Consider the following 13,533-nt stretch of genomic DNA (forward strand, 5'->3'; position numbering starts at 1 on the left):
GAGGGATGGAGGGAAGGAAGGAAGGAAGGAAGGAAGGAAGGAAGCAAGCGAGCGAGCAAGGCACTGTAGGGGGTCCGACGACCTCTGTGGGGAGGAAAGTGCCTGCCACCTGCGGCAATGGCTCCATGGCTGTACATGGACACAGCTTGGTCGCGTTACAGCCAGGCCTGGCTGCGGGCCTGTAGTCCCATTTACCTGTCTGGCTACGAAGGGTCCCCCAGGTCAGGAATTCAAGGCCCAGAGCGGATAGTACCATGAGAAACCATCTCAAACAGAAACTTGGTAAAATTCACACTTTCAATACATGTAGTTTAGTATGGTCCATTAAAGTGAATTCTGTTCTTCTTTTAGGAAGTTTAAAGGAAGAAATTTCAAACCGTGGTGACAATGCACATGGAGCTGCAAACATGAGCCAGCTGCGAGCCACAAAGCCAGGACTCCTTGTGTGCACAGGCATTTGCATCCTTGCATTTCTGTATTTAAGGAATCCCACTCCTGAGGAGCCCGAGGAGGAGCCCACACACCCAGCGGTGGTGGAGTGTGGCTTTTATCCCGATGAACTGTGCTCAGCTTTATTTGAAGGGAAAGAGGTGGCCCCCCAAATCGCAAAATTCTGTAACACCCCTCATGGGTCTGAAATGCTGGCTCACTTGCGCACTTCAGGAAATTGCTCTCGGATGTCCCACGGCTTGCGTTTCCTAACCAGACCCCTGTCTGCAGAAGAGCGCAACGTTTCTTTGGCGTATATCATAACCCTTCCAAAGGAGCTGGCCATGTTGGTGCAGCTTCTCAGGGCAATATATGTGCCTCAAAATGTTTACTGTATGCATGTGGATGAGAAGGCCCCGAGGACGCTTAAGACTGCTGTGCAAACCCTGGCTAGCTGTTTTGAGAACATCTTTATTTCCTCAAAGAGACAGAAAGTGGCTTCCGCTGGCCTTACAAGACTGCAGGCAGATATTAACTGTATGAAAGATCTAGTCCATCCCAGATTTCAATGGAGCTATGTCATTAACCTTTGTGGAGAGGATTTTCCAATCAAAACCAATAAAGAAATCATACACTACATCAGAAGCAAATGGAACAATAAAAACATCACTCCTGGAGTAATCCAACCATCAAATACTAAATTCAAGGCAACTCAAGGGGACCCTGAGTCCAGCCCTACAGGAAATACCTATGCCTCACCAAATGAAGGATTCAAACACAAGCCACCTCATAACTTGACAGTTTACTTTGGAAGTGCTTACTATGTACTTACGAGAAAGTTTGTGAACTTCATACTGACTGACACTCGAGCAAAAGACATGCTCTGGTGGTCCAGGGACATCCGCAGCCCCGAGAGGCACTACTGGGTGACCCTGAACCGACTACAAGGTAAGACCAACCGGGCACCATGGATGTAGTTACAGCGGACAGCAGGAGTGTTAGTCTTCATACAGCTCCTTCTACTGCGCTGTTTCTCCACAGTTCTCTAAATGCCTTATGCTTTGTAGAGCCCCCACTTGGGCATGCAGAGGGTCTCTGGGTTTAGGGGCCCAAAGTCTATAGAGTCCTGCTCCAAAGCAACACAGCTCTGCTTGAAAGAGGCACTGTACCGGCTTTCTACTTCTTTTTAGATAAATCCTTCTGAAACTTCTGAGCCTCAGTCTTTGGAAAGTTCTCCATTTACATGATAAATCCAACTGGAAAGACCCACGTGACAGGTCCTCAAGAATGAAAAGGATGAAAATTTGTGCTGTTTTCATAGCAAAACCAGTTCTTTAGATAGGTTCACTGAGGCAGAGGAAAATCCTGGGCCTTCTGGAGCGCATGCGAGCATTTTCTCTCTGTAAAATGTTGTCTCCTGCAGGGAACGTGGCTTTTGACGTAGCAGCCAGTCCAGACAGTGCAAACAGAGGGCGCAGCAGAAACCGGCTGAGGCCTTCTTAGAATTTCCACACGCCATGCAGGCCCTCCCTCGAGCCACCTCCAAGGGCCGAGGGCCATAACTCCAAGGATGCTCCATAACTGACAGTGACAATGCACAGAGGTGGTGGGGACACACAGAAAGTGAAATCCAGGTGCAGGGACGGAGGGCTGGGCCTCAGTCAGCCCCAGGAGTGTGGCGGGTGTATGACAGGCCCTCATCCCCAAAGCGCAGGGGTTTAGTCCAATGTAACAAACGGCTATCTCTGTCACAATAGGATGTCCCCTCAGTCTTTTGCATCAACTGTCTTATCTAGAAAGAATACCAGCAAGCAACAGTGTGGAATACATAGTGACCAACCCTGAAAGATGCTGAGTGGGGTGGCTCATGCCCATGATACCAGTCTTGTGGGAGGCTGGGGCTGAAGGACAAGTTGTCTTGACCTTGTAAAGGTCAGGATCGATCGATCAATTGATAGAGTGAGCTGGGGAGGTAGCTCAGTGCAGAGGCACCGAGTTCCATCCCCAGCGCATGGCGGTTCTGTTTCCATTAGATGCTCCAGGGGCCACACCAGACGCTGGCTGGGAAGGAGCCTTGCGGGCCATTAAATGGAGATCAGAGGAAGGAAGAGCTCACGATGGATGCAAAGGTAAAACAGAGGCCAAACCCAACCTCAGCATTTTACAGAAACCATACGGCTGCGGCTTGGTATGGGTGGGGACAAAATCTGAACTCAAGACGCTATCACCTTGGGTGTGAATTCACACAAACAACTTACTGTACAATTCACACAGAATAGTGTACACATCACAAACACATGGGATGATAAGCTTTTCCTCTCAGAGGTGCTGGATGGGACTGCGTGCATGCTAGGCAAGCTCTCTGCCACCAAGCCATGCCCTGAGCCCCAGGGGTAAGCCGCCACAAGGAACAGGAAGCACTGTAACTTAGCCAGTCCTTTAGCAACAACAATACAATCTGGCTGGCGTTCCTGTTTCCCTTGTTCAGAATATAAAACTAGCCAGCACAGGTACAAGCTTGAGAGCAGGTTGTTAAACAACCACTGCCTGTGCTGCATCAGAAGCACGGGCCGCCACTCACATACACAGCCACAGCCCTTCACATAGTGCTGTTCATAATGCACAGGGCAAGATGGGGTGGTTAGGACACAAACTCTGGGCCCACAAAGCCACAAAATGCCCCCTGGCTCTTTACAGATAGCCTGCGGCTGCCTGTTCTAGAACTGCTGGCTTCACCCTCATCTTGATAGGTTCTGGCCCTAGTACGAATTGCTGAATTATTATGGTGGTCATCCAATATGGCTGAAGCCCTTAACAACAGCTTATCCTCCCAGAGACCACCAGCCCTCTTCTCCAACTCAGCCCAGGTGCAATCTCCTTTCACCTTTCCTGCTGCCTCAGGGAAGACCCCAATCAGATTCTCAGGTATTTCTAAACCTCCCCTCAAACTCCACCCCTGGCAAAGGGTCATAGCCTCCCTTTGTTCCAGTCCAGAAAATTCCTCATCTTTCTCAGATTCTTTCGGTGTCCTCAAAGATAAAACAGCCCCTTTCCTTTTTTCTTCTGCCTGTTTCTCTGCTGCGACACCATCAAAACCTATCAGCCTTGCTTACATTCTCTCTAAAAGAAATATGCTAAAAATATTGCAGTAGGCTTAATTATTGCAAGGCGGTATTTCCAGCTACTAAAATCTATATATTCTGAATAGTTCTCCACCAGAATCCTGGAGCTATGACCTAAGTTCATCCAGTTACAGAAACCCTTCCTGTGAGTTTTAATCAGCAAACCTCACAGTGAAGCCACACAAACTACGGTCCTTCTCTTCGGAGAATTTTGACGCTGGTGCTTTAGACCTGGCAAATAAACCAGGCTCAGCCAGCTGCTTAAGACCAACCTCACATGAACAGGCTGCACGCAGACAGGAGGCGCCGGTGCTGCCACCACAATTCTAGGGGAGCGACACTCCTGCCCTGGCTGCAGGCTCCCCGGCAGGCGGGAAGTGCTGGGCGACTTGCCGTGAAGGATTTACAAGGCACACGATGACTCCACTGGGGACCACGCACGCAGCACACTGCACACAGCGAGCGGTGACCCGCCCTGTCCTTAGCGAGCGGGCTCTCAGCCTTCGGGATAAGAGAATCCCGTCACAATGAAGCCTTCATTTTTGGTCACCAGAAGGGCACAAACAATTGGGAGGATTTTCCATTTATTTGTGCTCCTTCCGTTCAAGTCCACGTGTATCCAAACTGTAGTTTTATGGTTACAGTAAAGGCGCAGCTGCCTTGTGTCTTACCAGCACCCCAAGCTCCTCATGAGGCTTAGCTTGCTATGTGGGGCTTTAACTGGTTGACTGCAGCTCTACTGAGAGCCCCAGACTTTATTCCAAGGGTGCCTACCAGTTAGAAACCTGTGACCATGACCCCGGCTCGTTCATCTAACGGCTCAGGCCCTTCATGGTGCGGGCCACGAGCCGGGTGCACGGGGACTCCAGCCTCCCCTGGGGACCCTGAAACCTCAGCTGTACCTGCAGACTGCGTGCCAGTGGACCATGTCAGCGCACTGTCGAGGGCTGGGCGAGCAGCAAGTGCCTGACGCAGCAGTCTGCCACAAAGGGGGACAATCAGCCCCAGATTCCGACGCTGATTCCCAGTTTCCCATCTCACTCGCACCCCACGTTCACTTCCAACAGCCAACAAAGGAAGCAGAGAGTAACCGTGCACCTTTCTCAGGAGCTACCTGCAACTAGAAATCAGAACCAGAGCTATCAGAATTTATATTTTGCTGGGCAAACAAATGCTATTTCATCTTCCCGAGCTCGCGACTAGCTAAAATTCCACAGTATTCATCTACAGCTGCCACCAAACATTTTAGAAATCACTAACAAGAAGTAGAAAATGTCCTTTCCTGCTATAAACCCAGACTTCAACATAGCTTTTACCAAAGCAAGATACTGTGCTCAAATGAACTCTTATGAAGCGGAGGCCCTGCACATGAAGCTGTGTGTGTGTGTGTGTGTGTGTGTGTGTGTGTGTGCTCGCACATGTGTGTGTGCACCCAGCCTGATGAATACAAGCAGGTGGGAAACAGCAGCTTAGTGTCCACATTTCTCTCCTCAGGGCACTACGTCCACGATGCCTGTGTGTACGGACTGGGAGACCTGCCGTGGATCATTCAGTCGCCTTCTCTGTTCGCCACCAAGATCGAGCACTTGGCAGACCCCCTCGTGGTCACATGCTTGGAAAGGCGCCTCAGACGCAAGGCCCTCCAGCAAGCAGAGGTCGCTGCAGAGCCGCAGTGGCAACTTCCGCAGCAAAGTCACTTCAGGTGAGGCCGACCCACTACAGCCTGCTGTCTCACCGGCATCATCCTGCTGCTTGCTGATGCACGACATTCGCCACAGAACCAGAGGAGGACCGGGATGGTAACACCTGAGTATGGAGCAGCCCTAAAATGAATTCAGAAATCCACCAGTGGCAAGCCTTTGTTACTGACTGCCTTGCAGCTCTGGGGAAGAACTCCCAGAGGAACGGTGGTCTGAGCAGCCAATGCACACGGCACCTGAAGGCTGACCACCTTCTGAGAACCAAAACTCTCCAAGTGCGAGACCCTCACTCAAGCTGGGGTTGTAAACAATGTTTCATTTTCAGGGCCTGGACACTCTTGTGTATGACACACTAATAAAGAACAAACAGTCCTAGCCAGTTGTGCTGGTGCATGCCTGTAATCCCAGCATTGGGGAGGCTGAGGCAGGAGGATCTCTGTGAGTTTAAGGCTGGCAGGGGACTAGAAAAATATCCAAGTCTATTTCTCTGAGTAAAACAAAATTAATCTGGAGTGAGCTGGGCATGGTGACGCATACTTGTCACTGAGGCAGCAAGATCACAAGTTCAAGCCCAGGCTCGTTAACTTAATGATTTAGGGAGACATTGGGGATGTAACTCCATGAGGAGGCCCAAGGTTCAACCCCAACTAGCATAAAGGAACCAGCCAACGGGTGGAAACTGCTCCTGAATAAGAATGCTAAGCCTTCCAAGTACTCAGTAACTGTCTGCTGGGATCTCTTCTGCCTGGTGTGATCCAAGCCTGAGCTGCCCCTGCCACCACAACCAAAGAGGACACTGGACATTAGCAATGTGGAGAGCCAGAGCCCAGGATGAGCCAATCACTTTGGAAAACACCTCTCTGCCTACCTCTGTCACTTCCTTATTTACTCCCTCCATGAAAACATGTAAAAACACCGCAAAAGAACACAGTCCGTGTTTTGCTTCTGATCCTAAACACCCACATCCCCACTCAGCTATCTACAGAGTTCAATAAACGAAGCCAGAAAGCTAACAGGTCCAATGCTGCTGACCACACTCCCGCTCCCACCAGGTGCACACTGTACTGCTGGGAGTCCACACCACCACGGGCTTGTTGGGACGCTGGGGCTCTCGGCAGGCTTGGGATGGGGTGAGACTTGGTATGCCACAGCCTTCCCAGCTGCTGTGCCGACACACAGGCCCACAGGGTGCGTGTTACCCCTTGTTGCGAGCACTTGCTGCGCAGTGTGGCGGCTCCACTGGGCTTCTTATTGCTAGAAGTAAAGAACACAGTGGGGAGTCCGATGGGTTGGGAGGAGTGCTAGAGACCTGTGGATAGTAAAAGCAAGAAGCCTAGCATCTCCATCTCTTTGGATCCTATTCACTGAAGGCCACTGTGTGCAGTATGTTTCACACACGAGGCAAACTATTTTTAATCGTTGAGTGTCTTCTGGTGAACTTCAAAGCCCAGAATGGGTGACACTGCAGAGTCAAATAGTAAAGTGCAAACCCTCAGTGACACTTCTGACACTGTTCCTACTTAAATGATCTCCCTACACTTCACACATCACCTTAGAAAGGCACGCATCTGCTTAGCCTTTCACTCTTCACTCACGCCTGCAGGACGCGCTGCAGCCGCAAGGTCATTCCTCCTGCAGTCAGAGTCTGGCAGCAATGGCCAGCACTCCCCTTTCCCTGTGGCGGGGCGACCTCGGGGCACACTGGTGGTTAGGTGCAGCCACAGGCGGAGTGGCTGCTGACACGTGAGCAGGTGTCCAGGGTGCCATTTCCAGCTGTAACCTCCACGCCTCCCGAGAGAGATGCCCCCTCGCCATCACGTCAAGGAAGAGAGCATAGTGCGTCCCAGGCCCCAGAAGGTCACGGCCACCACACAGCGCAGGCACCGGCGACCCCGGGAGAAGCTGTGCATCTGGCGATTTCCACTGTGCTGGCCTCTGGAAGCTGGCATCGTTTCAGCAGCTGCTTAAGTTTGATCAAAATACTTAGCACTACACTACCAAACTTTAGAAACTTTTTTCTTGTAGTACTAGGATTAACATGGTCCACGTGCGGGAGGACTCTGGAAAGTCTGGAGGTGGCGGCCAAGCAGCAGCCCTGAGTGCTGTGTGCCAAGCCTGACGGTAGATGCTGGCCAGAGCTCAGGTCAGAAGGCTGATAAAAAAGCAGAGGAAAAGACCAGACTCAGAGGTTCCAGTGCGCAGGCGCACTCCAGGCTACGTACGGCACACACTGGCAGAACACACGTGCTCTATTCGTGTTTGGACACCTCATGGGGCACTGCAATGAGGGCAGGGGACAAATCATGCTGGTGAGGAAATTTCAGGTAGACAAACATGTAGACTGTGGCACACTGCCCCCTCCACAAAGCCTCTTCTGGCCAACACAGACAACGGGAGTTCTCTGTTCCTGAACTCCAATGAGGTTGTTTTTTTGTTTTTGTAACAGGCATGGAATCAGGACCTGGTGCTTGCCAGGCAGGGGCTGTGGCACTGAGCTAGATCTCTGGCCCCTAGTGACATCTTTACCACTCACTGGGTGCCCACCTCGGAGGGCAAAGCGCAGCGGGGTACTTCTCACAACTACAGCCTGGCAGGACTGCAGCCTCCTGGAGCACAGGGGACCATGCCATCCAACCTTATTTGCCCAGGAGCATGTCTCACACAGCCTTCTATGGGAGACCACACCAACTGAAGTGCGAGGTGAGTCCCCAAACGCACTTAGAAGAAAGCTCAGGGCTGCCTTCCAAGTTCTACAGACTCCACTCCTAGCCGTCTCAAGCGTATGCTCATGTCTCTGAATCCTGTGGTGAATGAAGTCTCTTCTTCCATTTGCTTTTTTATTTTTGGGGGACAGAGTCTTCTTGTGTAGTTCAGGCTGGCCTTAAAAGCCACCATGAGCCCCGGCTGGCCTCAAACTTGCCGCACTCCTGCTACCTCAGCCTCCCGAGTGTCGAGATTGCAGCCGTGCGCCACCACGCCTGCCTCACCTCCCGCTTCTCCGACACAGGGCTCAGCTCAGACCTCCAGTGCGCGGCCTGCTTAGCACTGCCATCTGGCTTTCCTCTGCTCTTAGTTTTTATTTATTTATTTATTTATTTATTTATTTGTGTGTGTGTGTGTGTGTGTGTGTGGCCAGCTCAGCCCACCAGGGGGCGGGGCTGGCTGGCATGTGGTGCTGGGGGATTGAACCGCGGTCCCTGTGCTTTGCTAAGCTTGTTCTAAGTAGATGCTTTAGACCACTGAGCCATCTCACCAGCCCCTTTCCTCTGCTCTTAGCATAAAGCCCACGAGCATTGACGTGCCCCCCGCCCTCTGTGACAACCTTAACTCTCCAGTTTCCACTTTGCCTCTTCTAGCCCACCACAGCTACCATGACCCAAGCTCACAAAGTCTCCTGTCCCTCGAGTCAAAGCACACGCCCTTCCTGTCGAGGAGGCTGCTGCTTGAGCCTCACACGCGTGCTCCTTCTGCCCTGTGGCTGAGCACCCCTCACTGCTGTGGTGGCCCGAGCTCTTGCTCCCAGGCATCTGTCACAGGGACACAGCTCTGCTGCCTGTCCTGCACCCAGGTGGACAGGGCCTGCATGAAGTCTCCTTACAGCACACCACCCTCGTCGGTGGCTGTGACAGGGGCTGCCCAGCACAGCTACTCAGTAAGGCTCACCCACAGCCGGAGAAACGCGCTGGGGCCTACTGACACTCAGGCTGTCAACACTGGCGGCCTTCAGATGGGCGGGCACCTGCGGCTCTGAGCCAAACGCCAGGCCTGCACAGGGCCAAAGACACCAGGATTCCAGGCTTCAGTGGCACTGGTGTGAAAGCCCACCCACACTTCCCTTTGCAGGTGCTGTGGTGCAGGCTGTTTACTGAGACACCCCAGAGAAAAACCCAGAGATCCGGGATGGACACACCTGTTCCTGCCCTCAAACGCCCCTGGGCTGGCAGGGAAGGACACCCACGAGGCAAACATGCACAACTGCACTGCAGCAAAGTCAGGGCAGGAATGAGGCGCCGGGGAAGCGGGGAGGGTCAGGGAAAGGGTGCAGGGCACCAGGACACAGGCTGGAAGCGGCCGTCAGGGCACGGCCCTGTGTGGCCCGAGCAGGGTGGGCTGGGGCGGGCTTGGGTCACCGGGGGCAGAGCTTCTGCTTCTAGCAATGAAGCCACGCACAGGTTCACACAGAGCAGCAGCTATCAGACCTGTGTTTCAACAAAAGCTTGTGTATATTCACAAAGCAGATGGGGGGGGGGTCCACACACCTGACTCTTGGGACTAAGAGGACAAATGCAGCATGTCGGAACTCACCGTGTGACAAACTTCTGCTCGGATCTCCTTCAAGGCGCGTTCAGAAAACACACAGCCGCAGCCCCGGAGGAAGCAAAACCTGCAGAGAAAACACACCACAGACAGAGGTTTAAAGGAGACCCAGAGTGAGTACCTGCACGGCGAACGTTCACTCAGTTTACAAAGACCAAGTGCCACTAAGATAAAAAAGGCAGATTTTGTCTGACTGAAAACCAACCAGAGGGCCAAGGCCGCAGCTACTGCACAGCATGCCTGGTGCGCACTGCCCTGGCTCTGCTCGCAGCGCCGCGAAGCACAGGCGCGCTCCGGCCCAAAGGTGCTGGTCGCATGCGCTGAGGTCACGTGCACCGAGCTGAGCGGGCAGAACACACTCAGAGAGGATGTCTTAAATGTCCTAAATTTATGAGGTTCAGGGTTGATTTTATGAATACTGAAAGTCTTTAAGGATTTTTCCTTTTAGTGTTGGGCATTAGGGCCTCGTATATAATTAGGCTGAAAACCCAGCCCTAGAAGGAGTCTTTTATTATTTTAGTTTTGCTGACAGGGCTTCACTGTGGTTCAGGCTGGCCTTCAACAGTCCTCCTGCCCCGCCCTCCTGAGCGCTGGGAACACAGCCGTATGTCAGCAGGCCGTTTCTTGAAGGAGCCTTTAAAAGGAAGAGAATACCACCACGAGTAAAGAATATTAACATACAACTCACAAAAGAAACACAAGGTCAGAACTTAGATCGTTAACCTCAAAAGGTAAAAAACGCATTTCAATATTATGCCATCTATTGTACCTATCAGGTAATAATTAAAGAAAATTTAAGTATCTAATTGGAAACTGAAGACACAAACACATTTGTTAGTCGGTGGGCACACTTCTGGAGGAAATTTAGCAATGGCAACAAAAAGATCACTTCAAAATTTCTTCTGGGGCCGGCCAAATAGCTCAGCAGATTAAAGGGGCCGGGGGTTCAATCCCCGGGCCTGCGGTGCCGGCCCCAACCCGGGGCACACTGAGATGGCAACTGAGACTGGAAGTGGTGGCGCGCAACTGTAATCCCAACTCTTGGGAGGCTGTCAACAGGCGGATCACTATGAGTCTGATCTAGTAGTGAGACCCTGAACACCCTGTAGACCTTTTCCAAAAAAAGAAAAAAGAAAAAAAAAATACAAAATTGGGAAAGCCTGGAGATATAGCTCAGTATAAAGATGCAGGGCTCAATTGCTAGTACCATAAAAAATAAATAAATAAATGAATTTCTTCTGCAGATATCTGCCTACAGGAGCACAGACACGCACTCACGAGGCTGTGTAGTGTGGCATGTTTGTAGTAAGGAAAAGAAGGAAGCCATGTGAATGCTCAACAGGAAAAGGGATAACTACATTACAAATTCCCACACAGCTATTAAAAAGAACAAGCCTGACATGGGGCACATACGTGGATGCCCCGTGTCTGGGGAAGAGGACCATGATAAGTCTGGGCCCAGCCTGGGCAACTCAGCAAAACTCTAGCTTAAAATTTAAAACAAAACAAAACAGGGCTGGGGAGATAGCTCAGCAGTAAAAGCACCCACCTGGCAAGCACAAAGTCCTGAGCTAGATCCCCAGTACCAAAAAAAAAAAAAAAAGCCAAAGAAACAAAAAAAACCCAAAAAACAAACCCAAAACCCCAAAAGGACTGGAGATACAGGTCAGTAGAAAGGCCCTGTATTGAATCCTAACTATAGGGAAAAAAAAGATAAACTAGCATGCAAGGTCTGGAAACCATGTTCAAATCAGATACAGAACATCAAAAGAAGATACAAAATATCTAAAAGAGCTGGGTAGGCTGGCACATGCCTGTAATCACAGCACTCGAGAAGCTGAGGTAGGGGGATCGCTGTGATTCGAGGCCAGCCTGGGCTACAGTGAGCCCAGACCAGCCCGCACCACGTAACAAGACCCAGTCGAGCACAGTGCAGCACAGCACAGCACGCCCTTGGAAGCACACATTGGTCTGCAGGTCTGCGCACAGAGCTCCGGTGGACAGTGTAGGCTGGTGTGCGCGTGGTGTGAAGGAGCAGACTGCACACCAATCGGGAAAGCTACCGCCACAGGCGGGCCTGGGCAGCAGACAGCGCTCACGCAGTTCATACACTCCCTTCAAAAGAGCGCAGAGTAAACTTCCTCTAGTTTCCCCAGAGTGTGGCAGACACAGATCACCCTAACGAAAACCTGATCAATATCACTGGAGTAAGTTCATTAAATGTTGTTTAGGACCAAAAAAGAAAAAAAAATCGTATTTTACGAATGCTTACTATTAGTAAATTGGGAAATTATTTTTTTAAATGAAGTCTCAATATTTTTCTTAACTAGAAATTTACTTCTGTTTTTCTACATATTTAAACCTTTATTATCTAAACTTTACTAACTACACAAACTAAATAAAAAACCATTTTGGGGGCAGAGTCTCTATTAATCTGGAAAAAAAACAAAGCAGGAGAGTTCAAATAACTGGGAAGAGGAATACGAGATCAAGCAGCCGAGGAAGGGAAGGAAGCGGGACCCCGCAACTAGTGCATGGGTGACCCCGCTCAGGCGTGGCGGCTCGCTTGCTGTTAGCTCCTTTTGTGGGGTGAGCCACACCATGTTTTCTTAAAAAGAAGTGGAAAAGCAGAGCCAGCAGGCTGCGTGCTGCACAACTCTACTCAAGCTCTTTCCCAGACAGGTGGACCCGCGAGGCACAGCGCAGGTGGGCAGCTGCGCACAGGAGGGGGCCTGGGAGCAAGCGGCTGCTGGGCGGGCCTGGGGTTTTCTCTGAGGATCAAGGTGGCTTCTTCGGAACCAGACAGAGATGTGACTGCGCAACAACTTGAACGTGTTACGTGCCTTCAGGGTGCACTTCCAAAGGATCCAGTTCATGTTATGTGATGTTCACTTCAAGACACACGCACGCGCCTACTCTGAAGACAACAATATGCACTATAAACACGGTTGAATTCACAGCATCTTGTGTTTTGAAATTCTGTATCGTTCCTAATTTTTTTTAAATTATTTTTTTTATTCTCTTTAAAATAAAATTATATTAAAAACATAGATGTAATATAAAGCGTGACCCAACCGGTGAGGTTGAAGAGTGAGGCCTAAATGCTTTTTTTTTTGAGGCACAAAAGGATTTCCCAGGCAGAATGTGAGTGTATACTCCAAGACATAAGAGTGTGGCCCTCAAAAGGGAGGCAGGTAAGAATCCGGAGCTAGGGCTCTTTATGTTCTTAGTAGCAAAATTCGTGAATCTATTAAAAGTCTGGAGGCTTAAAAGGGTTTAAACTGAAGTTCGATGAAGAAGAGGAAAACCGTTAAAGCCAAAGATCCCCAGGCCCTATGCTTCGCTTCTCTCCAGACCCACAAGTGCGCAGGCCGCCCTGCCGGAGCCACAGGGCCTCTGTAGTCCGTGTGCGGGGCACATGGCTGGGCATGGGAGAGGCCGCCCACTCTGTGATGTTCTACCTGTGGAGATGCTTTCTCTTCTCCTGAATAAAAAAACAGAAATGCTGTCTTTCCACAGGTCACAGGTAGACACGAGAGTCCAGTCTGGATCCCCTGTTGTTGAAGAAACTTTGTCCAGCAGAAATTCAATGACAGTATTTTCTAAATGGCATGGAAAAGGTTCAGATCTTCTCTTTGTTGCTGAGACAAGGCACTGCTATGCAGCCTGGGCTGCTCTTGAACTCACTATGTAGCCCAGGCTGGTCTTCAACTGGCAGTAATTCAGTAATCCTCCTGCCTCAGCCTACCAAGTGGAGACTACAGGTGTGCATCGCTATGCCCAGCTGAAGGTTTGCATCTTACAAAAAAAGCACTTAATGGCTCATTTAACATTTTATTATGTTTTTGTTTTGGGTTGGTTTTTTGTGACAGTCCTGCTAGGCTGTCCAGGCTGGTCTCTAACTGGTGGTGATCCTCCTGCCTCTGGGGCACTGGGATTATCGGTGTGTGCACCGCCACTCCCAG

General features: G+C 50.7%; 2 protein-coding genes across 3 annotated transcripts in view; one reads left to right on the forward strand and one right to left on the reverse strand.

Annotated features, from left to right (window-relative positions):
- Rtf2 (replication termination factor 2) overlaps positions 1 to 13,533 on the reverse strand; it is a 37,838-nt gene that overhangs the window by 15,649 nt on the left and 8,656 nt on the right. For both annotated transcript variants that reach the window (XM_004636013.2, XM_023720792.1), the window contains exon 5: positions 9,557 to 9,635. In XM_004636013.2, coding sequence (XP_004636070.1) covers positions 9,557 to 9,635 — 79 coding nt within the window. The remainder of the gene's footprint in view (positions 1 to 9,556; positions 9,636 to 13,533) is intronic.
- Gcnt7 (glucosaminyl (N-acetyl) transferase family member 7) lies at positions 408 to 9,002 on the forward strand. Its single transcript, XM_012515752.1, has 5 exons — positions 408 to 1,377; positions 2,463 to 2,558; positions 5,046 to 5,253; positions 7,900 to 7,951; positions 8,820 to 9,002. Exons 1-5 carry the CDS (start codon positions 408 to 410, stop codon positions 9,000 to 9,002), a joined length of 1,509 nt encoding a protein of 502 aa, XP_012371206.1.

This window comes from Octodon degus, unplaced genomic scaffold (genome assembly GCF_000260255.1).
Source record: "Octodon degus isolate 3935 unplaced genomic scaffold, OctDeg1.0 scaffold00077, whole genome shotgun sequence".
NCBI classification, from domain to species: domain Eukaryota; kingdom Metazoa; phylum Chordata; class Mammalia; order Rodentia; family Octodontidae; genus Octodon; species Octodon degus.

Coding starts and splice junctions, on each gene's coding strand:
- Gcnt7 (XM_012515752.1), top strand. CDS start 408: ATGAGCCAGCTGCGAGCCACAAAGCCAGGACTCCTTGTGTGCACAGGC. Junction 2,559..5,045: donor AGCTCACGATGGATGCAAAG/GTAAAACAGAGG, acceptor TTCTCTCCTCAG/GGCACTACGTCCACGATGCC. Junction 7,952..8,819: donor CACACCAACTGAAGTGCGAG/GTGAGTCCCCAA, acceptor TCCTGCACCCAG/GTGGACAGGGCCTGCATGAA.